Genomic DNA, 26,785 nt, shown 5'->3' on the forward strand with positions numbered 1-26,785 from the left:
AGATCCAGAGACGGGGACGGGGACGGACCGCCCGGGGTGGACTCCGGGCTGGCCGCTCTGTGCGTTTGCTGTCCCCTGGCACGGTCGGCGTCCTGCTGCCCTCGCGGTGCTGAGCGTGCTTCCCAGCACGTGTCCCCCGTGGCTCCCCGGGAGGCGGTGGTGGCCCCCCCGCCCTGGACGGAAGACCCGCAGCCCCGGCCTCCCGCCCGGCCCGGCCCCGCCCTGTGGACCCCGTGAGGCCTCCCGCCCGGCCCCGAGGGTCTGCCTCGGGCCTGCCCGGGGGGCGCGCTCTGCCGGCCGCTGTGTTTAGGTCTCTCCCAGGGCAGCCCCGAGCCCGGCTCGTCCTAAGCAGCCCTGGGGCTCTGCGCTCGGCCGGCTCTCGCTCCCCGCACCAGGCAGAGGCGGCGCCTCGCCCCACCCTCGCCCGAGCGCTGACGGCTCCCACTTCCGCCCCGCGAGCCAGCGCCGCGGCCCTCTGCCTCGGGCTTCTCCTTCTCCGTCTTTTCCCCTCTGCTTTAAACAGCGAAACGCGGGAGGGGAGCCTGCACGCAGGACCCTGGCCGCGCTGACGCCGGCGCTTCCGAGGGCGGCCTCCCTGTGCGCGGCGGGCTCCCTGCGCCCACGCGGCCGCCCTGGCGCGGAGCCCGCGGGGACTTCGGCCCACGCTGACCATGGCCGGCTGCGTCCCGCCGCCGCTCGCCGTCCTGGGGCTCCTTACCCTGCTCGCCCCGCACGCCGCCCGGCCCACAGGTGGGTGCGCTCAGGCAGCGGGTGGGTGCTCGGGGGCTTTCTCTGGGGGCCGAGGGGCCCCGGCAGGACCGGGGTGGTCCGCGCCCAGCTCCTGGTCTCAGTGCTGTTTGTGACGCGTATGTCGGAAGTAAGTGTGTCCTCTGGGGTCCCCAGGGGTCCAGACAGAGCTAGCCGCCAGGTCTGGGGCTCAGGATACAAAGGGGCACAGCTTCCGGGGAGCCCCGAGGGGACCCCAGCCCCCCCACAGCCCCTGCTCAGGGCCCCTTCCCCCCCCAACCTTCCTATACCGCTGAACCCAAACCAGCGACCGCAGACGGGGGACCCTGGACCCCCGCCGCTCATGTGGCCACGATGCCTCCCCGCAACTGGTGGCCAAAGTCACGCTGCTGGGAGTTCAAAATACACCCACCCGCACCGCTTTAGCACAGAAATCAGAACACACACTTGGTTCCTTGTGACAGTCGCGTGTGTTGAAACAGTGGTGTTCTGATCTGTCGGTTAGATTAAAATGATCATACCCTCCTCACGGCCCGCGTGGACCCAGGAAGAGACGCTCGCCCAGCCTAGGCCACCTTTGGCACTGCTCGGAGAAAAGAGACACAGTCCCTGAGGGGACAGGGCCGCTGGCAGAGAACCTCCTCCCGAGGTTCAGTCACTGCTGTCAGCCCGGGGTCTGGAACCGGCAGTAATCTCGTGTCCCGTTTGCCTCGATGGCAGAGACGTGGTCTTTCTCAAATCAGGCTCCTGTTTCAACCAAAAGGAAACCACCAACACACAGGGAAAGAAGACTGCCAAGAACCTGCAGGAAAAAGAACAGAATCAGACCCACGGAAAGCTGCTGCCAGGCAGAGGGCACAGGCTGCGTGCAGTAGAGAGACGAGGAGGAAAAGAGGCAGCGCCGCGCTCAGACAGCGTGGGAAGGAGCCGGACAGAACTTCTGCATTGGAAGCGTAGTCGCTTGACTGTTCACTTTAAAATCCATTAAGTATGGATTTTAATAGATAAAAATCCATTAAATATAAAGTGAAAGTAAATATTCACTTTAAAGTATATTCACTTTAAAATCCATTAAGTATGGATTTTAATATATAAAATCCATTACATATAAAGTGAAAATAAAATATTCACTTTAAAATCCATTAAACAAATGAACCAACACAAAGCATTTGGAGAAAGGTTCTCCGTTACAGCAGAATGCCAACAAGTTAGTGCAAAGAAGGAGAACTGTAAACCTGTTATCTCACACCTAAAATGGTGATAACTGATTCAGGAGAACTACTTTACTGATGTTGAAAACATTCGGCTAAAGACTGTTGGGGAGGCAAGACATCCGTGTCCCTAAGCATCTGCCTCACCTGTGGACACCACCTACGCAGTGTCCCCCAAACGTCATGTTCACTCAGAACCTCAGAGTGTGACCTTTAGTTGGAAACAGGGTCTTTGCACATCATCCTCAATTAGTGACAGTGAAAGTTGCCCAGTCTGCCCGGAGGACACAGCCTGCTCTCCGCCCCGCCCTCTCGGGCTCCCGCCCTCCTGCTCTCAGCTCCGTCCTGCTCACCTGGCCGCCCGCGGAGGGCTGAGGCCCGGTGTCGTCAGGGGCAGGAGGAAAGGGCCACTCATGGGTCTGCACGCCCGGAGCCCGGAGTCCGGTCCCGGGCCTCAGCCCCATTCGCTGAGATGCCTGCACTCCCGTCTCGTCCTGCAGTCTTTCTTCCCGCATCGGACGCGCACGAGCTTCTGGCCAGGTGGAGGCGAGCCGGCTCCTACCTCTTGGAAGAGCTCTTCGAGGGGCATTTGGAAAAGGAGTGCTTGGAGGAGGTCTGCGTCTACGAGGAGGCGAGAGAAGTGTTTGAAGACACCGAGTCCACTGTGCGTACCCCGCCACACACTCGCCGGCTTTCCCATCACTCTGCTGCCTCCGAGGCCTGTTCTCCCAAAGAGACTCAATTAAGGAATCTACTCACGTGCGTGGGAGGTCGATCCAACCCAGTCGTACAGACGAGGAATCGGACACTGCAGGCAGTTGTTTCCCCAGCCTGTCAGTGGGGGTCCCGAGGGCAGCTCAGTCCCCCTAAACCCCCTAAACTCTTCCCTCAGATTCAGCAAGCTAGCACCCTGAGTAGCCGGACTCCTCACAGAGGTCCCTCAGCCTGTCAGGACTCCCAGAATTTAGTATTTTTAATAGAGATGAAATGGTTTCAGTGTACCAACAACAACACAAAAATCCTCCTTAGGATGCCTCCACAGTAAGAACACCTCTCATAACCAGCACCTTGGATCAGAAGTGACGGCACGTACGCTAAAGATCACGGCCAAGACCTCGCTGGTCTGTTACCCAGAGGCTTGTCAGGGGGCAGACAGTGGGGCTGAAGTTCTGTGCGTAAATTCTCAGAACAGCAAAACACGTAATATGCTTTGCATGTCAAGGCAGCAATATTTAAAGTTGATTCTGAACAAATGTTGACCTGTTTCTTAAATATACATATATACATATATATATATATATATATATATATATATATATATATTTTTAGGGGGCTTCCCTCATAGCTCAGTAAAGAATCTTCCTGCAGTGCAGGAGACCTGGGTTTGATCCCTGGGTTGCAAAGATCCCCTGGAGAAGGGAATGGCAACCCACTCCAGCATTCTGGCCTGGAGAATCCCATGGACAGAGGAGCCTGGCGGACTGCAGTCCATGGGGTCCCAGAGTCGGACGCAACTTAGCGATCAAACCACCACACACATATCTTAGGGTCCATTTATTTACCCGCTTCTTTTCGGCTATGGCGGGTCGTCACGGCTGCAGGCTTTCTCTCTTGTGGCAGGCGGGCCCCCTCTCCCTTGTGGTGCTCAGGCTTCTCGTCGCGTTGGCTCCTCTGGAGGAGCGCAGCTCTGGGCTCATGGACTCAGCAGTTGCGGCCCAAGGGCGCTAGAGCTCTGGCTCAGTAGCTGGGCACGAAGGCTTAGGTGCTCCGAGGCGCGTGGGATCTTCCTGGGCCAGGGATGGAGCCTGTGTCCTTTGCATCGGCCGGCAGACTCTTTACTGTGGGACCAGGGAAGCCTCTCTCTAATATATTTTTTAACTGCTTTAAAATATATTTTCTTGGATGCCCATGTATAAGAAAACTCCTCTGAAACAGACCATCTTTCATAGAACTGGGAGAAGTGAAAAGTTCCTGGTGGAAGAAAAGCTGGGCTTGCGCCCTGAGGCTGCAAGCCCACTCGAGCTGTTGGGAGCTGGGGACGGTGTGTGGCTCATGCGCTTACCTCCAGGCTTTAAGCCTGAGGGGTCTCCCACCTTTAGCTGCCCTGCCCGAACACAACGCCTCCCATACGCAATTTACAAACTTCCATCATTGCTGAACTGGCTTATAAAACAGGAAAAGGGGTGGGAATTTCTCACATCTGCATCCGGCACGCTGCGGAGTGGGGTCCTGGAGACCACCAGGACGGGAGGCGCCCGGGAGGCCGTGGGATCTGTGCTGCGTCTCAGCTACTGACACTCTCCCTTCCTCAAGTGGGTCACAGCAAATACACACCAAACAGGACGCAGAGCACGCGTTGGGGTGGCTGTTCAGTCCCACAGTCCTGTCCGACTCTTGCGACTCAATGGACTGCAGCCCGCCAGGCTCCTCTGGCCTCGGGATTTCCCAGCAAGAATATTGGAGATGGTTGCCATGCTCTCCTCCAGGGATCTTCCTGACCCAGGGATTAAGCCTGCCTCTCCCGCACTGCAGGCGATTCTCTACCACTGAGCCACCTGAGAAGCCCAGGACATATATTCAGTTCAGTTCAGTCGCTCAGTCATGTCCGACTCTTTGCGACCCCATGAATCGCAGCATGCCAGGCCTCCCTGTCCATCACCATCTCCCGGAGTCACGCATTAAAGAGGGCATTAAGTAGGTGTAGCTTCCCTGGTGGCTCAGCTGGTTAAAGAGTCTGCCTGCAAAGGGGGAGACCCGGGTTCAATCCCTGGGTTGGGAAGTTCCCCTGGAAAAGGAATGGCAACCCACTCCAGTGTTGTTGCTTAGAGAATCCCATGGAGGGAGGAGCCTACCAGACTACAGTCCATGGGGTCACAAAGAGTCGGACACGACTACGCGACTTCGCTTCACTTAAGTGAAGCAGATGTAGAGAATTTCACATTCTCGTTTCAACCAGCATTTTCCTACTAAGTGAACAGAGTCAGCATTTTCTCACCTTCAAGCTCAGCTGCAGGAGAAGGTGGGAGAACAGGTGTTTGATTTCTAACACTCTGATGTTAACTCGGACAGGATGAATTCTGGAAGACATACATGGGTGAGTGTCCCCTCCACCCCGCCTGCCACCTCCTCTGCTTTTTGCTTTGATGGGAGGAGGCATCAACCCCGCTCTCCAGGGCTGAGAACTCGAGGCCAGAGGATTCCCAGTGTCCAGCCTTGGGCTCCTGGACTTTGACCCAAAGGAAGGGCGCCGGGCCGCGGGATGAGGGGGAAGCTCGCCCACCCCCCAGCTCCCATGGGCCTCGTGCTGATGGCCAGAGCCGTTAAGCTGCGGAAGGCAAGGCTTGCGGGTGCTGTTTGGGGACCACGGTGCCCGGGGGTCTCCAGGAGGCCTCTCGGCAAGGAGATGGATCCTAGAGGGGCAGGCGGGCAGGCTGAGCCAGGGGCGTCAGGGGGTCACCCGTGAGGGGCGTCCTCTCTGCAGGCGGCTCCCCATGTGCCTCCCAGCCTTGCCTCAACAACGGGTCCTGCCAGAACAGCATCCGCGGCTACACGTGCACCTGCGCGCCGGGCTATGAGGGCCCCAACTGTGCCTTTGGTGAGCCCCGCCCCTCCCCGGGAGCCCCGCCCCTCCCCGGGACCCCCGCCCCTCCCCGGGACCCCCGCCCCTTCCCCGGACCCGCGATCCTCCCCTGGATCCTCGCCTCTCCCCGGGAGCCCCGCCCCTCCCCCGGGACCCCCGCCCCTCCCCGGGACCCCCGCCCCTCCCCGGGACCCCCGCCCCTCCCCCGGGACCCCCGCCCCTCCCCGGGACCCCCGCCCCTTCCCCGGACCCGCGATCCTCCCCTGGATCCTCGCCTCTCCCCGGGAGCCCCGCCCCTCCCCCGGGACCCCCGCCCCTTCCCCGGACCCGCGATCCTCCCCTGGATCCTCGCCTCTCCCCGGGACCCCCGCCCCTCCCCGGGACCCCCGCCCCTTCCCCAAGGGCCCAGCTCCCTGGGTCATGGGTGCGAGACCGTCCTCAGCTTCATCACCTGGTGTCCCTTCAATGTTGCGGGTTGGGGTGGCGGGGAGCGGGGGTCAAAGCAGCCAGAGACCCCTCCATGCAGAAGTGAACTCCGCTCTCGATGTTACGGAACCTGCTCCACCGGCCTCCCTGAGAGCTCAACCGGGTGCTGGAAGGACACCCCAAGTGCAGCGCGCCGAGCAGGGGTTCCAGCTTCACCCCACATGCGTCCCCTCCCCGTCCCGACCCCCACCTCGAAGAAGCCCCTTAAGATGTCCGGCTGCTGTGGCGGGAAGTGAGCCCACAGAGGGGCCAGGAGGATCCTTGTGAGGGGCGCGCGGGGCTCCACGCCCGTTCGTTCCTGACCCGGAATGGAAGTGCTCACGTGAGCGTGTTTGGAATGAAAGGCCAGAGCCCCATGCTCAAGGATAGCTGTTCAGTTCAGCTCAGTCGCTCAGTCGTGTCCGGCTCTTTCAACCCCATGGACTGCGGCACGCCAGGCCTCCCTGTCCATCACCATCTCCCGGAGCTCACTCAAACTCATCCATTGAGTCAGTGATGCCATCCAACCATCTCATCCTCTGTCGTCCCCTTCTCCTCCCACCCTCAATCTTTCCCAGCATTGGGGTCTTTTCAGATGAGTCAGTTCTTCCCATCAGGTGGCCAGAGTATTGGAGTTTCAGCTTCAGCATCAGCCCTTCCAATGAATATTCAGGACTGATTTCCTTTAGGATGGATTGAAAAGGATACTTCAGAATGGCTGTTTCCGGGGTAACATTTCTGTTTTCCCCATTTTCTTTTTTAGCTAAAAACGAATGCCACCCTCTGAGGCTGGACGGGTGCCAACACTTCTGCTACCCGGGACCAGAGTCCTACACGTGCAGCTGCGCGAGGGGCCACACGCTGGGCCAAGACCGCAGGTCCTGCCTCCCCCACGGTGAGTCTCCCCCCGGCCTTCCTCTGCAGCGACTCTGAAAGCCCACCTCCCCTGCTGTGGCTGGTCAGGGCTGGGGGAGCGGGCTTCCCAGCCCTCGCCAGGCTCCCTACCCGCCCCCCACCCACCATCTCTGAGAGCAGGTATGGAATCCCACCTGCTCCGCATATACACGAAGTATCTCAACCTAACGGGCACCACAGAGCAGGCTGGGTCAGCACCGCAGTCACCCCACCGCCTGCCCTGGGAGGCTCTGACCTTTCTTTCCGTGTGGCCGCCACAATGAAGACACGTGTGCTTGCGGAACCCTCGACTCTGAGTGCTGCCCGAGGCCCCAGCGAAGCCCGCAGAACCTTCTGCCTTTCCCGTGGCAGGTAACAGAAACACGCTTTAGTCTTTTGTTAGGTTTCACCCGTCTGTCACCTCTCCTTTCTTTGATTTAGGTGAGCTGTCTAGAACCTCCACTTCAAAGCATGTTCTCATGCTGAACTCACCGCTTCAGTGTCTTAGCAACACATGAAGTTATTATGGTGACCCTCCTCCCAAACTACTTCAAGCACTTTCTTTTACGCTCATCTGCTACTCTGACCAGTATTTTATTCTTTTCTTGCTTTTCTAGTGACTCCACAAAATAGGCACTATTTTTAGTAATCCCACCAATGTGGGTTTGGGTTTACCTACACTTTGCGTTTTCCTTGCATCCCAGGCCTCTAATACAGATCACCCCGTGCTTCCTCAGCCCTGTCGAGAGAAACACCACGTTGCCCACAGACCTGACTTAAATTTTCTAGCAGCCACGTGCCTAGAAAGCGGGTGAAGTTAATTCTGATGATGCGCTTTATTTACCTCAGAACGTCTGCATATTATTTCGACACGCAATGAGTAGTTGAACCTGAGATACTTAGCTTTCCTCTTTCTGCCTGAGTCTCGGCCCTCGGACGTGTAGTACAGCGTCTCTCACTCGCCGGTGGAGCGCCAGCGCTCAGTAACCATGGCGACCACCACGTGCCAGAACGCTGTACGGGTTGCTCGAGCAACCGGGCTGCGCTCGGCCCCCTGCGCGTGCGCGTGCGCACTTGTGTGCGGGTGCGGCGCGCGTCTCCCTCGCCTGGCGCAGACACGCGGGTCCAGCGGCGGAAGCGCGGCCGCTGTGTGGAGGCCTGGCCCAGTGACAGCCGCAGCTCAGTGACCGCCAGGACTGCAAGGGTCGAGGGAGGGGGGCTCAAGGGAGGGGCGAGCCGGGGGTGGGGCGCGGTCTCCCCGGAACTGGACCTTTGGTGCCTGCCCCCGCAAGCCCGCGCGCCCGGCGCTCACCTCTCCCCTTCTCGGCCCCACCGCCCTCCGCGCGCTGACGGGGGCTCAGTAATGGGCGGGTGCGCTGGGCTGGCTGGAGGGTGTGCGCCCCACATTCCCAACCACCGCGCGGTGGGGCCCCAAAGGCTGCAAAGAGTTCTCTCTTGTCTGCTTTGGCTTTCAAAGGTAAAACTGACGAATTCCGAAGGAGACTTCTGCGGGGGTGCTCTAGTACTGGACAGCTTTGTGCTGACAACAGCCACGTGCTCACTGCTGTGCACAAACGTTAGCGTGAAAACACGTGAGTACGTTGCCATTCGGTTGGATAAGATGGCACCGGAAACAAAACCATCCTATGCAGATAGGAAAGGGAGCCCTTTACTCTGGAATTCTCGCTCTAGCTCCCCGCTGGAGAGATCACTCATACGTGCACAGCAGTGGGGACTAGCTAGCGGAATTCTGGGCACAGCGCGCAGGCAGTGCGCAATTTGGCAGCCGAGGAACGGGGCGCTTGGTTTGACACCGAAGCGGAGCACTCAGACCTCCGTCCTTGCGCCGGGGCTGTGTTCTGAACTGCTCCACAGTGCTGCCTAGGACCCGCGAACATTGAAAGCATTTTTACCCTCCTTCCTCAGACATTTTTCAGTCAACAGGCCATCAGCCTAGAAAATGCCTCCTCAACAGGCAAGTCTGATTCACTCCGCGAGGTTCTTCCTGGTTTCTCCCGACCTTTCCAGCCTCGCTCACTGTGCCCCCGCCGCGGCCCCAGGACGCACACTTGGTTTTGTAGAGGAGTGAGGGAGAGGCCCCCGCTGCGGCACGCCGGCCCCTGGGCAGCCCGCGCAGCGCAGCGCGGGGACGCGGGGAGGCGGCGCGCGGAGCCGCCCTGAGCCCGGCCCCGCCTCCTTCCAGGCTCCGGCCTCCAGGTGCCCGTGACGGGCGTCCACGCGCACCCGAGGTTCGAGGCGGACACCGGGCACAACGACGTGGCCCTGCTGCGCCTGGCGCGGCCCGTGCGCTGCCCCGACGCCGGGCGGCCCGTCTGCACCGCCGACGCGGACTTCGCCGAGCGCGTCCTCCTGCCGCAGCCGGGCGTCCTGGGCGGCTGGACCCTCCGCGGCCGCGAGATGGTGCCCCTGCGGCTGCGCGTCACGCACGTGGAGCCCGCGGAGTGCGGCCGGGCCCTCAATGCCACGGTGACCACGCGGACCAGCTGCGAGCGGGGCGCGGCGGCCGGCGCGGCGCGGTGGGTGGCGGGCGGCGCGGTGGCCCGCCAGCACCGGGGCGCCTGGTTCCTCACCGGCCTGCTGGGCGCCGCGCCCCGCGAGGGGCCCGGGCCGCTGCTGCTCATCAAGGTCCCCAGATACGCGCTCTGGCTGCGCCAAGTCACGCAGCAGCCGAGCCGTCCGAGAGACGACCGGCATCAGGGGCGTGGCGGGGAACCGGTGCCGCGTGGGCGGTGGGCGGCGACAGCCCTTCCTCCGGGACCCCTCGTCTGAACTGAGCCCCCCGGAGGGAGGGAGGCGCGTCCAACAATAAAAGAGGACCCCGAACAGCGCTTTCCTGAACCTGCCGGAACCGGGGTTCAACCCAAGAGCGGCGACTCTGGGTTGGCGGGCGGGGTAGCTGCACAGCGGCCTCCCAGCTGTACTGGGGGCGGGGGTGTGGCGCTCGGGACCCGGCGGCAGCGCAGGGGAGGAAGGCGAGCTAGGGCCTGTGCGCGGCCCGCGTCTGGGGCGGGAGCAGGCAAGCAGTTCTGCGTGGAGGGTCCACCGGCCCCAAGAGGGCGGGGCGGCCCGACCCTGCAGCATCCCCACCAGCGAGTCCCACCGACTGCAGCCCCTCCCCTACAGACAGGAGCCGCCCTGGTCTGCGCCCAAGCGACAGCAAGAGCACCTGGACAGATGTGGTGTGTACTTCCGCCACCATATCTCAGCCAGGAGGTGCCTGGCTCACTGAGCACGGAGGGGCCCTCACGGCTGAGCTCCGGGGACGCCAGCGTGGGGCCCTGAGGGCAGGCGGGACCCAGAGGCTCGTGCGCACGGGCGTACCGCTGGGGAAGGGGGATCGTTTAGGGGTTAGAACTGTGATGCATACTTTCTTCTGACTGGAAAATCCGTAGGATTTCGGTCTACTGACCCCCCTTGCCTTCCTTCATTCTTGCCAAGGTCCTTTCAGAGAAATGGGCCAGTGCATCCGCAGATTGGCCAAAAAAAGTTATTTCTGGGGTTAAAGTGCAATATCAGAAATGAAAGAAAGTGTTTTTGAATTGTTAGACATGAAAATCTGAATTGTGTTTAAACTCCCAAAGTGCGGTGGTATTCTCTTCAAACTGTCTAAGGCCATCAGCTGCCCAGGATTTGAAATCTAGCAAAGAACTGTGGTTTTACATGAATAATCCTGCAAAAATATCTGCAGTCTTGCTGCTGACATTAATTTGCCATATAAATCTGTATTTGCTGGAGCAGAAACCCTACCTGGAAATGATCGCGAACAGCGCAGGTAGATTCTCCCTACAGCATGTGTGGGCTGCACTTCCCAGGCGGCGCAGATGGGAAAGAAGCTGCCTGCAGTGCAGGAGGCCTGGGCTGGACTCCTGGGTCGGGGAGATTCCCTGGAGAAAGGAATGGCTACCCACTCGGGTACTCCTGCCTGGAGAATTTCATCGACAGAGGAGCCTGGCGGGCTACAGTCCATGGGGTCACAAAGAGTCAGACACGACTGAGGGACTAACATTTTCACTTCCACTGAACACAAAGGCCACAGCTGAGAACGCTGCAGGTCTGCAGGGCAGCTGAGACACAGAATGGAAACCGCTCATCCACCACGCGTTACCCCAATACAGTGCTCACAGATCAGGTGAGGCAAGCAAATCAAAACAGTAAAACTCAAGAAGAGAGAATGTGATTATGTGGCAGAGACTGTCTGCTTCTTTGGCATCAGTTCTCAAGGCCAGGCCGACCACTCTGCACGGGCTTCCAAACCAGCGGGAAGGCAGCGCACTCGCGCCTGAGGTCCTGTTTCTGTTAGCTCTGCCGAGTACGACTTTGGCCTCATGTCATTGTTCACTGCACTCGATTTTCAGTGTCACTACTTACTGGTCAACAAAGTGCCTGAGAGTCGAGAACACCCCCCTTCCCACACTACGCGATCCAGGCACCTTCACAGAAGTCCAGGGTCCCCCTCCAGGGAGGACGCGGCTCTCATCCTTGCTGGAGGCCGCGCCGACCCTGAGGAGCAGGGGCGCTGTGAGGGCAGCGCCCCAGGAAACACGGAGCGACTGCCCCAGCCCAGCGTCTGCGCCTCCCCCAGGCCTCGCTCTCCCGCTCAGGGGACTGGTGGGACAGGCCGTCCCCAGCACGCCCCATCCCCACCCCCCAGTCTGGGCACGCCCAGGGCGGAGGTTACGCTCTGTGACTCAGGAGACCGGCTCAGAGTGGATCCAGCTCCACTTGGTTCTTCGGGGTCCTTGCTCTTGGAACCCGGCTCCATCAGCCTGGAGAGGCCACCGAGCGGCAGGTCAGAGCCCGGGGCTGACACGCCTTCAGGGTGGGTCGCACAGCCCCGAGGAGCCCTCCAGACGGGCTGCATGGGGAAGCCGAGGACACGCTGCACACTTCAGGGCAAACCAGGATGCTCGGCCTGGCTGCTGGAGGGGCGGACGCGGGGTCACAGACAGCAGGCCTCAGGGACAGGGGTCCGTGTCCCACGGGGGCCCGTCTCCATACAAGGGCCACAGCCCCCTCCATACTCGGCATCTTTGCAAAGATGAGCCACTCTGGTCCACGACGCTTTCTTCTTTAGTATAAACAGAGGAAACGTGTGTAATCTGAAAAAAAATAGCTACAGTACCTGGAAACGTTAAATCAAACTCAGCTTGTAGAAAGAAACATTAAGTTAACCAAACATTTTGATCACACACAGTGTACAAATTTAACATAAAATTAGATGTATCTTGGATAATACAATAAAAAATATGCCATCTGTATAAATTTAAACACCATTTTTTTAATAGAAATAGTTACAAAGACGCTTTCACAAACAGTCCTCTTGAGAAGTAAACAGCAGCTGCCTGGGAGATGGGGTGGCCTTCAGGAGGTGTCGCCAGCAGCCTGGCCAGCGGAGGCTGCAGCACTGAGGGTGAGTCCCAGGCCTTTGTGACGGGGACGCTCATCAGCGGAGATGCCGGCGACGTCATTCCTGGGATGAGACCGGAGAGGCTCCGCTGCAGAGCACGTGCTCCGGGCGGGAGGAGGACCAGACCAGCCTGCCCCGGGCTGTCAGCACACCGTGGACAGCGGGGGAAAAGGGTTCTGCTTGCTGACAACCAGCTTCTGGTGCTGGTGTGAGATGTAGCCTTTGATGTGACCCTGGGGGATGGGAGAGATGGGGGCTCATGACTCTGAAGGTCAAGGCTGTTAGGGTGAATGAACTGGAGCCAGGGGACAGCACCCCCCACCCCACCGCCCCAGCTATCGTGCAGTCAGCTGGCTGAGAGGAAAACGAGCCTGTGTGCACACACACACACACACACGGAACACGCGCGCGCACACGCGCACACACACGGAACACGCGCACACACACGCAGAACACACACGCACACACACACGGAACGCGCGCGCGTGCACACACACACACACACACACCCCGCCAGCACCCCCACCCCACCACCCCAGCTATCATGCAGTCAGCTGGCTGAGAGGAAAACGAGCCTGTGTACACACACACACACACACACACCGCCAGCCCCACCACAGCCTCTGGGGACACGGCGGGTACCAGATGCCCCAGCCTGGCACACACACACACGGAACACACGCGCACACACACACACACACACCGCCAGCCCCACCACAGCCTCTGGGGACACGGCGGGTACCAGATGCCCCAGCCTGGCTGGAGCCCACACACCATGTAGATGAGGTTGGCCAGGATGCACTGGACCTCGGCGATGTCCACGCCCTCCACCTGCATGAACTTCAAGGCCACGAGGAATGCGTCCAGGGACAGCTGGTGGGTCTTGAGCAGCAAGTACCTGGAAGAGGCACAGCTCAGGCTGTTGCTGGCGGGACACGACGACCGAGCAGGCAGGAGAACCTCTGCTCGGGAGGAACACAGCACCTCCCGCCCTGCAGGAGCCTCGGAAAACAAAGCTTCCGGGTGTAACTGACTTTCCCATTTAAACAGCCACCAGTACAAGCACACCTGCCTATTTCCTTGAATCTCGGGCGCTTCCATGCTCACGTTTCAACACCCCTCAAGTGGGGACGCACCTGACGGGGTGGTCAGGGATCTGATGACCTGCGGACCTCGCTAACCTGGACGAGCTCCTCACAGCCGCAGGTCTGACCGAGATCCTGCTGGGACCAGGCCTCGGCCAAGAGCCCACTTCCGAGTTCCACAAAGAAAAGAGCAACTTCCTGACGCACAGGAGTGGCCGGAGGGTCAGTGAGCCACAGGTGACAGACACAGGCACCAGTGCCACGCTCTGACCGCCGTGCAGGTACGTGCTCAGGGCTGGTGACAGAACTCCTGCCAAAGCCCACTCTTCACACTGCCCCCGCTCCCTCACCGGGCCTGCGGGCTCCCTCACCGGGCCTGCCTGCATGCCGGCTCCCTCACCGGGCTTGCCCGCTCCCTCCCTCACCTGGGCCTGTCCACTCCCCCACCCGGGCCTGGCCGCTCCCTCACCCGGGCCCACGCGCTCCCTCACCCGGGCCTGCCTGCCTGCCGGCTCCCTCCCTCACCAGGGCCTGTCCACTCCCTCACCGGGCCTGCGGGCTCCCTCACCGGGCTTGCCCGCTCCCTCCCTCACCCGGGCCTGTCTGCTCCCTCACCCGGGCCTGCCTGCCTGCCGGCTCCCTGCCTGCCGGCTCCCTCACCCGGGGCGTGCACTCTCCCTCACGGGGGCCTGTCCGCTCCCTCACCCCGGTGCGGTGCGCCCTCGCCTGGGCCCTGGGCAACCCCTCCCTCATCTGGGCCCTGGGCCCTCCCCCTGGACAGCACCAGCACCAATCCCGGGGCTGCAGATCAGCTTCACCCCAAGGAACCAGGAAGGAAGGCTGTGCTCACACTTTCTTAAAGAGGTTCCGGTAGGTGATGATCTTCAGCTTCTCGAGGATGAGGAAGATGCCGCAGCGGATGAAGAAGGTCTCATGCGCGGCCAGGGCCTCGTTCAGGAGGAGGAGGTTGCCTTCGCTGGGCCACAGAGAGGTGCAGACGCAGGCAGGACACCACCCAGGAAGAGAGACAGGACCCCATTAGCTCCCTCACAACACAGGCCTCTGCAGACTGTATATTCTAAGCAGTCCCCAGGGGAAGAGAGATCTACCTCACAGCGCGGGTCACCTCCGCAAACTGCATGAGATGGTACTTCTTCAGAAGCTCGATGGTCGGCATGTGGCCCTGAGGCAGAGTAATTTTTCAGAGTAAGAACCTTCTCGTTTTTAACAGAACTGTCTTTGATAAAACCCTTACCGAGTTTTAAAAACTTTTAACCTGTTTCTCAGACTTTCTTCCTAACTGAACAAAAAACGTTTCCTAGTCAACTGGAAACAAACGCTGGTCCAGAAATCAGAAAACCTGGCACCAAGACAGCTCTGTCAACAGTGGCGTGTGACCCTGACCTCGACCTTTAGTGACCACAGGAACGGGTGGCCCCTGAAGGAACACTAGGCTACGACTCGGACTCAGACCCAGCTTCCAGAACAATGAGCTGAAAACCCAAGACTGGCTGTTCCACAAAGTCGGGCGAGCTGTGGAGAGCGGCGTGGCACTCTCTCCTCCCCACCACACGCTGTCCAGGGCTGGGCAAGTTGTAAGTGTGTGTCTGTGTGCCGCTGTGACAATTTTTAAGAAACTTCAACGGGAGGAACAGGAGCTCTACCACTGTGAGAATGTTTTAGTCAATTAACTTGCTAGTTACATGCCTTTTTTTTTTTTACAAATACCAAAAACGACTTTCGGTGAGCAAGTGAGGCACCCAGACAGGCTGGAATGACCTTTCCTCTCCTGGTTAGTCCAGCTCTATTATCCTAGATTTTCAGCAGTGACAGACATAGCATGCACCATTTTACCTGTCTTAAACGTATGTCAAACCTTTGAGTGAGGTAATCTTAGGAAAAACGAAACAAAACCAGACAAGCCTTTCTAGAAGGACCTGGAAATGTCAGTCACGGAGCCCGTGGTTCCCGCCACACCCAAGGCTTGTCCCTCCATGCTGGGGGTGCTCTCACACGTGGCTCAGACTGAGACCCACCGCACACGGGCTGCGCTGTGAAACGGCGACACACCCCTCGCAGGGGACAGGCCCCCAGAGAGCTGGACGGACCACTTACCAGGAGCATCTTCACAGGAAGCAGGTAAATGAGGACCATTCTCTTGTTCTTCTGGCTGGAACGATGGCAGTGCTCAAAAGCAAAGGACAGGTACTCCTCAGCTGCAGAGTTGGCCACAGACGTGGTCAGCACAGTCCCCACCCTGTGCCTGGCGATACACCCACCCTTACGCAGGGACCCAAAGGTTTCAGGGGCGACAATGTATCCCATCAACATCAACAGATCATTTTCCACAGGGTCAGCTGTTCAAAAATATCCAAGAGAGCACTCAGTGAAGACTCAGAGGAGCAGCGACGCTTTCTGGGACTTCAACCGAGCGCACAGCTGGCCTGAACGGGGCAGGCCTGCTCTGCACGGGTGCCCAGCACACGGGTGTTCTCAATGGTGAACACTGCGATATCGCTCCGTCTGTGGCTGCTGATCACGAACGCAGAGTAACCAAGGACACGGGACTGATCATGAGTCAGCTGCAGATTAGCCCTCTCGTTGTTCAGCTATCCCCACGCTTCACATTTTAGGGGAAAGAAAAAGGTAGGGGGACCGATCAAGGAAAGTCCTCTTTCAAAAGCTGTACGTATTAAAGGCAAGCTCTGGGAGTAGGTGATGGAAGCCTGGCATGCTGCATTTCATGGGGTCGCAAAGTTGGACATGACTGAGCAACTGAACTGATGTATTGAAAACTCTGTGAAAGGAGATGAAAAGTTGGTCTGTACAACCCCAAGGAATAAGAAAACAGAGCTCTCATTATGAAAGAGCTGTTCTGTCATCAGAGCCTCTGAGGCTGCTGACACGCGAGTGAAAAGGCTCTTCCGTCTTACACCACGCCTGAAGTCATTTGGCTTCATGTGTGAGTAACTGTCAAGGAAATGAGTTTAAAAAGTCTGATCTAAGAGAATCATAAAGGACCACCACATACTGGCCACTCCAAACTTTCAGAAAAAGAAAATCCACGGCCTCCCGATCCTGAGACAGTGAAGGACACAAACCACCTAACACGGCTTCGAGAAAGGGCAGCTCGGACGCAGCACTGACCCGCCGCCCCCAGCCACAGGTGCCGAGCTCGGTGCCAGCGCAAGGGCACGGCCCTCGAGGCTGGAGCCGAGCCACGAGCCGCCCAGTCCCCACGTCCTGTGCCGACAGGACCTGCTGAGGCCACGGGGAAGCAGAGCGTGGCCCACACGTGGGACAGACGTGCATGGGTCCCTCCCCCAGGAAAGGGCACAGGGGCGACCGGCTCAGGGACCTGGTGCCGAGCAAGAAACGCAAATGGGATTTTCCCTTATAGAACCGACTCGGTGTCGGAGCAACGCTGCCTGGACGCAGTGGACACCGCCTCTGCCTCCGCACCAGAAGGCAGGAAGGCGCTCTGGACCCCCGGCTGCCTGGCGGCACTGGCGCACCTTGCTTGAAGTCGCTGTCGAACATGGCCTTGCGTCCCACGTAGTACCTGTAGGTCACCCTCTGGGCAGTGCTGTAACCATCCCTCAGGTTCGAGCTGTCGATGGCTCTGATGAGCGGCTTACACAGATGCAGCTTGTTGATCTAGAGCAAGTAGGAATCTACTCCAGAAGCTCTTCCAGATAAACAGGTAGGACAGCCACCAACCCCTGGCCACTAAGGACACGCCTCCTGAGGTGGGTTCACACGATCAGAACTGAGGGCTCACTAAGGACACAGCACACTGCTGCTCCATCCAGACCAGGCCACAGGGCAACGCCCACATGCAGGGGCGCTGACCGGACACGCTCCCCACCTGACCACACCGTCACACCCGGACCTGCGTAGGTGCCAGCACTCGGCTGCCTGGAGCCTCAGAGGGTGGAGGTGAGCACAGACGGCGCGCACGGAGCACTCACAGCAGTCCCTGCACCCGGAGGCCCTCAACCAACACCAGCCCCCAGGACTGTGTGCGGCCCGTGGGGACTGATTCTCAAGCCAGGCCTGGGAGGCTGGCTGACAAGGGACAGAAACGCTCTCTGGGAAGACAGGCAGAATTCAAGCAGAGTTTACCTTAAAATAAATCTTGAATAACTGATTCACCAGAAACAGCATTCCCCACTTCTTGGAATCCTCTATACCAGCTCGACTGCAGGGAAAGTGACGTTTTAAAGGTCACACAGGAAACAAAAATTTTATGTACAAATCACAAACAAACTTCCAAAACAAATTCGCATCCTGAGATAAAACGCCAGTTCACGTCAAACTCATGAAAGAATGTAACGCTGCAAAAGATGGCGTCTCCTCTGACAGGTGGGCCTGGAGAGCTGGCCCCAGGAGCTCCGACTCTGGCAGAGGAAGCCTGCTCGGCCGGCAGCGATGTTGTGCGAGCAGACTGTTATCAAGCATCTGTGACACGTGGCGAAAGGACCTGACCTTGTCATCACAACATCATGAGCCACTGAGACACAACGTGGATTTCAGAACGCGTGAGACCCAGCGCGCCAGCCACGGGGGCCCAGAGGCACGGTGCCCGATGTGTGCTGAGCATGAGATGATTCTTTTCTCTTATCCCTTACCAGGCAACGGATCATCCAAAGCAGAAACGACCGTGGCATGGGGTTACAGCCGTGCCTGCCCGCCCCAGACTCACGTGTCGCTGGCGCAGACGCGGAAGCAGCCCATCAGCAGCTCGGCCGCTTTCTCCAGCATGTCCCCCAGCTTGCTCTTCCCCTTCTTCGCCAGCTGCTGATCTGCCTGACAGGAAGCAAGAGCCTTCACTTTCCATCTCCTCTGGATTCTTTAATTAGAAAGAAAACCACCACAGCCAGAAGCGAAAACGGACAACCCAGGGGCAGCCCCCAGGCTCCGAAGAGACCCTCTAGGCTGTGCTGCAGCGCTTCCCAAAACTGCGGTGTCTGCTGCTTGTTCCAGCTTCCAACAGGCCAAACTGCTCTTCAACCAGTTCAAACCGGTGCGTTGGTCGCTGAGTTCTTAAGCCTGAGTTGCCCAAGCCACGTGCTGCTAAGAAGCCTTTTCTCACTTGGCACAGACGCCCTGATGACAGACAACACGGAGGGGGCGGCACAGAGAAGGCAGGAGGCGGTGTGGGCGCCCCCGGCGGCCCCACCACAGCTCGGCCACTGTGCAGTCAACACGCAGGCCTGTGTCCCCCGCCCCACCCACAGGAGGGGGCCCAAGGTACAGAGCAGGCGAGGGTCTCTCCTGCGTCGGTGACGACGCAGTGGACGTTAGTGAGTCTTGGTCCTTGAATGCACACGCAGTGTTGGTGTTCCCTGGGATGAAGCAGGAAGCACGCACCAGCAAGTCTGTCTTTTAAGGTAAAGCACCAGGGCCACCGCTCGGCCTGCAAGCTGGATGGGGACCACACAGCTGCAGAGCCTGGCCGGCCAGCGCGGGCCGCCAGCCAGCGTGAGTCTCCGGAAAGCGAAGGAAACAGGCCTGTCCCCCCGGAAACAGACAGTCCTTGCCAATGACACCATCTGCACTTTCAAGAACAACTTAGAATTTTGGAAAACTTGTACTGACCACCAAGAGCCTGGCAGCTTTTTGTTACTTCAGAGTGTCTCTGAGGAGGTCACTGGAGAGACTGACAAGTGGAGTCTCCCCAACTTTCATTTTTTACATAATGAAATACGTCAGCTTCCGGAATGTCTGAGCAGCTCAGTGATTGAAATGTTTCCGGGTGATCAGCGCTGGACGCCACAAAATCGGGCAGGGCTGGAAGATCCATCCACACCGCTGGGGTTGGAGGTCACACTGCCGGCCTCAGAGGCCACACCATGACCAAGTGAAAACCACGCCTGGACCCTGAAAAGGTGCCGCTCAGACAAGGACGCCAGCCATCACCTGCAGAGGCCATCGGACAGGCCTCTCGCTTCCACCCACGTGTGTGCGAAGCAGCACACACGCAGCCAGAACGATGCCCTGCAGACGGACCGCAGAAGCAGATGCGAGAAGCCGAGTGGCTCCCCCCGTTTAGGAAGTCAGCGATGCTACCGCGCAGAAGCCTTATTGCTCGAGGGGTGTGAGTACACTGAAGACTGATGTAAACTACACAAGCAGAAGCTCTGGGCTCCCTTGACGGCTTCTGTGTGAGCCACCTGAGTTCCACGGCTTCCATTCGGGGCTGTTTACGTCTCCGTCTCCTTGTGGAGACGTCTGCTTCAGCACCGGCACTTGCTGCAGGGGTCTCACCACCAGACGGCTGGCGTAGACGCCCCTCTGCGACCCGGCCCGCTGCTCCTGGATCCAGGGCGCCCAGGAGACAAGAAGGACACGCAGGGCGCGCTGCTCTGCCCCTCTAGCCTCTCAGAGCCCCACCGGCCTTCAAGTGCCCAGCAGCGGGGGGAGGAAACACGTGCCGACTCCCACTTGTCCAGAACCGGAAGTCGGCGACAGCCTCTGAGGCGGTAAAGGGACGTGAGGGCCCGAGAGTTAAGAGCCGCTGCTCCCCGACAGCAGAGGCTGCCAGGAGTCGGACGCGTCCGGTCCAGGCCTCTGCCTCCTCACAGCAGAGCGGCCCTTGGCTCCCCCGAGTCCACCAAGGCGGCACCGGGCGCGTCTTCATGGCAGGCGAGGGCAGTTCCTCAGCAGCGAGCCGAGCCGCCCCACTTCTGCTGCTCTCTGTACCAGGTGTGTCCCGACCCCACGCATCCCCCAAAACTTGTGGGAAGAGTGACATGAAATTAAGCAATGGGTACAGTGAGTATGGGTTTAAGCAACAGTGACAGAGACGGAACTCACGTTATTGGCAAATATTCGAAGGTCCAGAGCCACTGCGTACATCACAGGCAGAGCCCTATGGGCAAGAAGAAGCGTGTGTGAGGCTCTGAGGTCACAGGCTCCCTCCCCAGAGCTGGGGACACCCAGGGGCCCCAGCTGCAACGGAGGTCCCCACCCCCATGGTGCCGTGGTCCTCCCCTCCCCTTCCTTCCAGGAACCGTGGGCCCTCCTGGTCTGTGCCTCTGGCTGCAAGAGCTCCGCACCCACTGACCCAGCCTCCCCAGAGGCCAGGGGCTCAGCCCTGACTGCCCCCCACCGCTGGGCCCGGAATTCTCCTCGCCCCCCCACCCCCCCATGCATGAAAACAAGACGTGTGGTTCAGAATGATCTCCTAACAGGGCCCAAGGTATGGAGCAGACAGATGTCGTCAAAAGACTTCTAAAATCTAGCTGGCAGTCTCAGTTTCACGAGTAGGACGGATCTTCAGTCAAAACTTTTGTAAAACGTATCTGAAAGCCTTCAGTTATTTTAGCATAAACAAAATTTCAGTATTTACCAAGACTTTTAATAAGTCGTAAGACAGTCTCAGATAACCCAAATATTCCGTGTCTGTCATCCCAAACGAACTGTAGCTGATCTGCATCTGTCACCCAAGTTCAAAGCCAAAAGGTGGAAGTGAAAACGGCTCAGTCGTGTCCAGCTCTTTGCAACCCCAGGGACTTCTCCAGGCCAGAATGCTGGCGTGGGTAGCCGTTCCCTCCTTCAAGGAATCTTCCCAACTGAGGGTTCAAACCCAGGTCTCCCACATTGCAGGTCGATTCTTTCCCAGCTGAGCCACCCGGGAAGCCCAAGTAAGATCAAAACCGACAAAGGAGAAAAAGCAGCAGTGACTAATACCTGGGGGCATGGGGCGGCTGACATGACACTTCATGCTTACAGGAAAACACTGGAAGTTATCTGGCTGACCTGCCGTTTAAGTTTACACTGACTTAAAATCCCAGTATCTGTGTTGATACCATCCTATGTCAGCACACAATATCAAATACCAACACAGAAAACACATAGTTATTTAGAGTAAATCTTTTAAAAACTAATGCTTTTGATGAAGAAAAAAGCCATTTGCTCATTTCTAGCTCTTTCTATTCGTACTTACCAGTTTTCTTCTTTGTGGGCCTGAAATGCTCGTAGGAATGACGTACCATGTTAAGGAAGGTTCTGCATAAAAAGTCAGGCGATGCTACAAGTCAGAGGATGACAAGCGACACGTTCTGAGCTGGAAGGGCTCCAGCGCCCGGCTCAGAAGGCGCTGTACCACAGCCGCAGGGAGCAGCCCCGCAGTGCTGAGAGCCAGGGCCGCCTGACCGAGGCCTCGGCGGGGTCCACTCCTCCCGGGGCCCGCCTGGATCTGGGAGCGCTTCCATTTCCACAAGGGGACTAACCCACCCCTTAACTACACGCAACTGCTTTAAAGGCGACAGAACACTGCTCCTCACAACAGAATTAAATAAAACTCTCAATCATAACCAACGTTCTTCCCTACTATGCAAGTGACTGCACACCAGGATGAAAGCTCAGACTAAATTCACTACCCAAGTGGAGCAGCTAAATGAATTTCCCTCCCAAAAGGTTTTGATTCTCCCTGGTCTGACGTCCCGAGCTCTCAGCCCCCGGGGAACCTGCCGCCTCTGTCACACGCTGGACAGAAGCGCCCACGACAAAAGATATTGTACGATGACGGTCTGGCACTTGTACGCCTCGACGAAGTCGTGGTTCCCCACCGCATACGTGCACCTGCAGGGGAGCATCGGGGACGGAGGATGAGGGCACAGCGCGAAGAGCCGGTGCAAGCCACACGGCCACACCGCGCATGACCCGCACAAACACCCTGCTCTCCCTGGCCCAGAGCGAAGCCGGAGATCCTGCCAGCAGATCACAGAGCAGCTCACAGGAGGCCACTGGGTGTGAAAGGAAATCCTTCACGTCCCAGAAGGAGAAGCTGAGCTAAAGAGGCTCCGCTGTTAACACGCCAGTGGCCCTTCCTGGGCGTCAGTGGGCGAGGACGCTGCACCCAGATGCCCGCTGGCAGCGTCAGCATCTGTCAGCCCCTCCCCAAGCCCGAGCCTCATCACACAGCACAGATCCAGGAAGACCCTTCAGGAACACAGTGGCACTCCAACCCGTCCAGAGATCTCAGGGGGGCCAGGCCTGATCCGCCCCTGCAGTCCTCTGCCGGAGACCCTGGCGGGCCGTGTCGGCAGGAGGGCAGTCCAGCCCACACGCTTTGGGACCCGCGGCTTGGCCTGAATTGAGGCTTCAGAGGTGAAAATAGCAGACATGACATGTAAATAAAAAGCAAAATTTCATTTACTCTGCTCCGATCCAGTTTCTTTTCCAGTTCAAGGCAAAGAGGTTAAAAACCGGGCGTTTCCATGAAAAACCCAAGTCGATAGTGGGCTGCACACCCTTCTGAATAAAAGACCACCACACAGCCAGTGGGATGAGCATCACACAGAAGACACACAGATGAATGATCCCCGTTTCACTAACTTTTAAAGCACACAGTCCCTGAGATGGAAAAGTTTATTAAATTTTAAAGTCTTTTAAGCTTCACAAGATTTTCACAGGTTTTACCAAAGTGCAATTACAAACATACTTTTCTACTTTTTCAAAAGAAAATTTTCAATGCTTCAAGATGGTATAAAACCCCCCTAATCAAGCCAGCAACCTCCAGACTGGCTTTTTTTCCGACCTCGCCCACAGCTTACCGTAAGTGAGCTGCAAACATTTCGTCATAAGGGGGCTCCAAGACTTGTTGACACTTCTCTTCTGGAGAGGCCATCTGCGTGCCAATAAGAAAAACGGTAAAAAGAAAATTAACTGGGACAGAAAGAATGCAATGCGAAGGAAGAGATTCAGACAAACCTTTGTTTCAAGAGGATTTACACTTCACAGGTGCAGCAGCTCTTCACACTTTAGCAGTTCAAAAAGCGGTTCATTACCTCCACACGCCTATGCAGCCCGACCTGCACACAGATGAACGCGGTCTGCCCTGTCTACCACAGGTCAGGAAGCACTCTAGGCATGCTCACAGATGTCTTTGTGTATTTATTAAGCAGCTACTACATGCCTAACAAAGGTAGCTAGGTCGTGTGAGGTCGAAGGAGCTGGAGACGATGCCTGGGGGGAGGGGAGGTGGGGGGTCGTCACCCCCTGCTGCCAGACTGCCCACTCAGGAGTGCTGGGAGACGGCAGACACTCACCTGCTGCCTGCCCTCTCCTCTCAGTGGCCAGATTTTTGATAATGTGTAACAGGACGGCCTAAACAAGAAAGGGACTCGGGGATGCTACTCTGGCACCGTAACTATACTTGCGTATCCAAGTCAAGAAAAGTGAAAGGGGCGACGACAACACGGGCAAGGTCGCCGCTCCACAATCTCTGATGCAATGACGGGCGGACAAAGGCTGCCAGTAAAGGGACCGCTGACGGAAGGTTAGGAGTTTTGTGACAAAGGGGTCAGCCTCAGGTCACATATGAGCCAGCAGATGTGTTCCAGGGGCTACCTGCCAGCAAGCTGAACCTGAGACCCACCAAGACTCCAGGCACTCTCTTTCAAAAGAAAAGTTTAGCTCCCGGACAGAACATACTCCAATGCGTCATGGCAGTCGACGAGGAAGTAGGCATTACTTCAACAAGGTTTCAACAGTGCTTTCCACGGAAGCTTCTACGTGGATACCATCTATCTTCTGAACCAGGGATGCTTACATTTGAGGGCAGGGGCTGGCAGACATTCGCATAAAGAGCCAGCCAGGAAATGCTGCAGGCTCTGCGGGCCCAGGTCTGCCTCCAAAGCCACAGGTGGTGGGCGTAAGACCTCCCCGGCAGCACCACCGCACAGCTGTGGGCTTCAGGGACAGACAGGCCTGCCCGAGCCTGAGCCCACCGCCTGTCCGCTGATCACCCCACCACCCTGCTGCGCTTCTCCAAGCCCTGGAGAGTCCTGCGGCAATCACAGGCAGGAAGAAGCACAAACCTCCGCACGGGCTCTGAGGCACAGTGCTCCGTTAATGCTCAATAAACGAACTGAAATTAGGCAAATCGCGAAGGAGCCTGGCGATTTTCAAACAAGAGCGGCAAGTATTCTTCCCACTCACACCCTAAACTTAGGAAGGTGGTGACCCAGTGACCCTCTCAGACACGTGTGTGTGTGGCCCCCACACCTACCTGAAGCCGCGGGTTGGCAACATGAGGATGCTTGAAAGACACCAGCTCTGCAAGGGACGCCCCATCTCTGGTGTCAATTGCTTCACAGACCTGAAGCATTTGGAGAGAAAAGGGCTGTTACGTGGAAAGTAACACACTTAACCCCAAAAGAACCAAGGCAACACGCTGCAGCGCTTTCCCTGCTTTGAGAGCGTGGAGGCGTAACCAGCACCCTCCACAGTGAGCAGACAATCACTGCGCTTCAAAATGAGATCAGGCAAACAGGTGACGCACTGCTAAAACAATGAAAAAGTGGAATCACCCAGTAGTTCATTATCTGCTTATTAAGGAGGGTTAGTTATTCCAGCTTACTCACACTAATAAACATTTGAAGATCCACTCACATAGCTTACAAAAAAGAAAAACAAGCTTGAAGATCACATATGTCCAAAATGCCAGCATCCAAGAAACTAACCGGAGATCTCACGAGCTTACGAAGGTGAAATCAAACCCCAGACCCAAAAGCCGACGGAAGTTATCAGAGGCCACGGGAAATGCAAGACACACGGACTGTCCACAGGTGGCCCTGGCCAAGGAGGCTGCAGAGCCGTGAGTTAAGCCCAAGCCGTCAGGGCCCCTGAGATCCAAGACGCAGCAGGTTCTGATGGAGACAGGAGGTGGGCGAAACCTGGGCTGACAGAGACAGTGAGCCTGGTGTCGGAGCACGGACTCTGGGGCCAGGATTCCTGGTGTGAATGTGTCACCTACTTGTACAGTGACCCTAGAGAGTCACCTAAGCTGCTCCGTGAAATGGGGTTTGTAATGGCTCGACCTCCTAGGAAAACAGTGATGGTGGCAAGCTACCTCCCCTAACTCTGCAGCTCAGTGTGGGCAAGAAAATTGTGAGAAATATAAAAATGTACAGAAAACACAACATTTATATACAAAAGATATAAAAAAGTACAAACTTCTAGAGAGATTCTATATCCACATTGGTTTTCCAATGTCTGTGTTCTTATTCAACTTTATATAAAAACTGATATTGAAAAATGTTAACTGCAAAGATAAGGCCAAAGTAGACATATCCTTAAAGAAAAAGTCTTAGGCATCAACCAGAAGACCGCAAACGAATGTATTATATTTGCAAGCTTTAAGTTAAAACAAAAGCATGTATTTGTATTTTCATGATTCTCGTTTGAACCAGTTTTCTCAATGAACCATTAACCATTACGTTAATGGTTCCAAGCTTGTTATACTATATTCAGCTGCCAACTAGATATCTTTGCCTGGTTGTCAACAGACACCTCCAACACAACACGTCCAGAACAATTTATTTTTACTTCCAAATCGGTTCTGCTCATCTACTGTAAAGCTAGAAACCTGGGAATGAATCCTGATTCCTCCCGGAGCCGGAACCACACTAAGTCCTGGCAGTCTTCAGATATTTTTTAAAGGCCATGTGCCGCCCCTCCCTTTCCTTAATCCTGTCACCAGGGTTCTAGCCCTGCGAATGAGCACAGCCCAGAGGAAAGACTGTGTTCGTCGTTCAGCCGTGTCCCAGTTTTGGCGGCCCCATGGACTGTAGCCTGCCAGATCCCTCTGTCCATGAGATTCTCCAAGCAGGAATACTGGAGTGGGCTGCCATTCCCTTCTCCAGGTGATCTCCCCGAACCAGGGATCAAACCTGGGTCTCCTGCGTTGCAGGCGGACTCTTTACTGTCTGGGGCACCAGGGAGGCCCTTACAGTGTTTATGCCACGCTGTGCTTAGCCGCTCAGTCGTGTCTGAGTCTTTGGGACCCTATGGGCAGTAGCCAGCCAGGCTCCTCCGTCCATGGGATTCTCCAGGCCAGATACTGGAGTGGGCTGCCATGCCCTCCTCCAGGGGATCTTCCCCACACAGGGATCGAACCTGAGTCTCCTGCACCGCACGCGCATTCTTTACCGTCTGAGCTATCAGGGAAGCCCTGCTTCCAGCAAAGACTGTCGGCTTTCGATCCGTCGATGGCTGTGTTCGCGCTGTGCTCCTGCGTCTACAGGCTGTGTGGACACAGCCCCGAGAGACGCAAGCCCGCGGGGCGCGGCCCGCTCGCAGGCGGGCCCCGGCTCTCCGCGTCCCCAGCTCCCACCGCCCCTACCCCGAGGGCGCGGCCGGCCCCCGGGACCCACGTCGGGTCTGCCTGCCGCCCGGCGGCCGGCGGCGCGGGCGCAGCCGGCGAAAAGAGTCCCTCCGCGCGGCCACCCCTCCGCCCGGCCACCCCTCCGCCCGGCGCGGGCCGCAGACCGGGAACCCCACCTGCTGCAGGTACTGGTTGATGGTGATGTGCGCCATGGCCGCGCCCGCGCCGCCGCCGCGCGTCACTTCCGGGCCGCGGTCC

General features: G+C 57.7%; 2 protein-coding genes and 1 long non-coding RNA gene across 8 annotated transcripts; 1 reads left to right on the forward strand and 2 right to left on the reverse strand.

Annotated features, from left to right (window-relative positions):
- The first annotated feature begins 443 nt into the window (after positions 1 to 443).
- PROZ (protein Z, vitamin K dependent plasma glycoprotein) lies at positions 444 to 10,498 on the forward strand. The gene is made up of 8 exons (XM_027973816.3): positions 444 to 750; positions 2,459 to 2,622; positions 5,028 to 5,052; positions 5,440 to 5,553; positions 6,767 to 6,898; positions 7,184 to 7,269; positions 8,375 to 8,489; positions 9,101 to 10,498. Exons 1-8 carry the CDS (start codon positions 672 to 674, stop codon positions 9,685 to 9,687), a joined length of 1,302 nt encoding a protein of 433 aa, XP_027829617.2. The 5' UTR covers positions 444 to 671; the 3' UTR covers positions 9,688 to 10,498.
- Positions 1,195 to 7,885, reverse strand: LOC105607399 (uncharacterized). Of its 5 annotated transcripts, none has more exons than XR_003590522.3 (8): positions 7,742 to 7,885; positions 7,577 to 7,636; positions 7,154 to 7,251; positions 5,990 to 6,686; positions 4,954 to 5,035; positions 3,521 to 4,513; positions 2,312 to 2,579; positions 1,195 to 1,549 (listed from the first exon to the last, which is right to left on the reverse strand). It is a non-coding gene; the product is annotated as an uncharacterized LOC105607399 (long non-coding RNA). The 5 variants fall into 5 exon arrangements; XR_009595169.1 differs by having other exon boundaries at positions 2,312 to 2,678; XR_003590524.3 differs by having other exon boundaries at positions 7,154 to 7,255.
- A 1,678-nt stretch (positions 10,499 to 12,176) lies between the features above and the next one.
- On the reverse strand, positions 12,177 to 26,762 carry PCID2 (PCI domain containing 2). Of its 2 annotated transcripts, none has more exons than XM_015098276.4 (14): positions 26,704 to 26,762; positions 24,431 to 24,520; positions 22,974 to 23,047; positions 21,934 to 21,999; positions 21,362 to 21,403; positions 20,230 to 20,284; positions 18,116 to 18,219; positions 17,536 to 17,611; positions 16,926 to 17,067; positions 15,526 to 15,626; positions 14,520 to 14,593; positions 14,261 to 14,386; positions 13,100 to 13,223; positions 12,177 to 12,558 (listed from the first exon to the last, which is right to left on the reverse strand). In XM_015098276.4, exons 1-14 carry the CDS (start codon positions 26,737 to 26,739, stop codon positions 12,469 to 12,471), a joined length of 1,200 nt encoding a protein of 399 aa, XP_014953762.2. In that variant the 5' UTR covers positions 26,740 to 26,762; the 3' UTR covers positions 12,177 to 12,468. The 2 variants fall into 2 exon arrangements, with proteins under 2 accessions (XP_014953762.2, XP_042111029.1); XM_042255095.1 differs by lacking the exon at positions 26,704 to 26,762 and adding an exon at positions 26,320 to 26,456.
- Between the last annotated feature and the right edge of the window lie 23 nt (positions 26,763 to 26,785).

This window comes from Ovis aries, chromosome 10 (assembly GCF_016772045.2).
Source record: "Ovis aries strain OAR_USU_Benz2616 breed Rambouillet chromosome 10, ARS-UI_Ramb_v3.0, whole genome shotgun sequence".
NCBI classification, from domain to species: domain Eukaryota; kingdom Metazoa; phylum Chordata; class Mammalia; order Artiodactyla; family Bovidae; genus Ovis; species Ovis aries.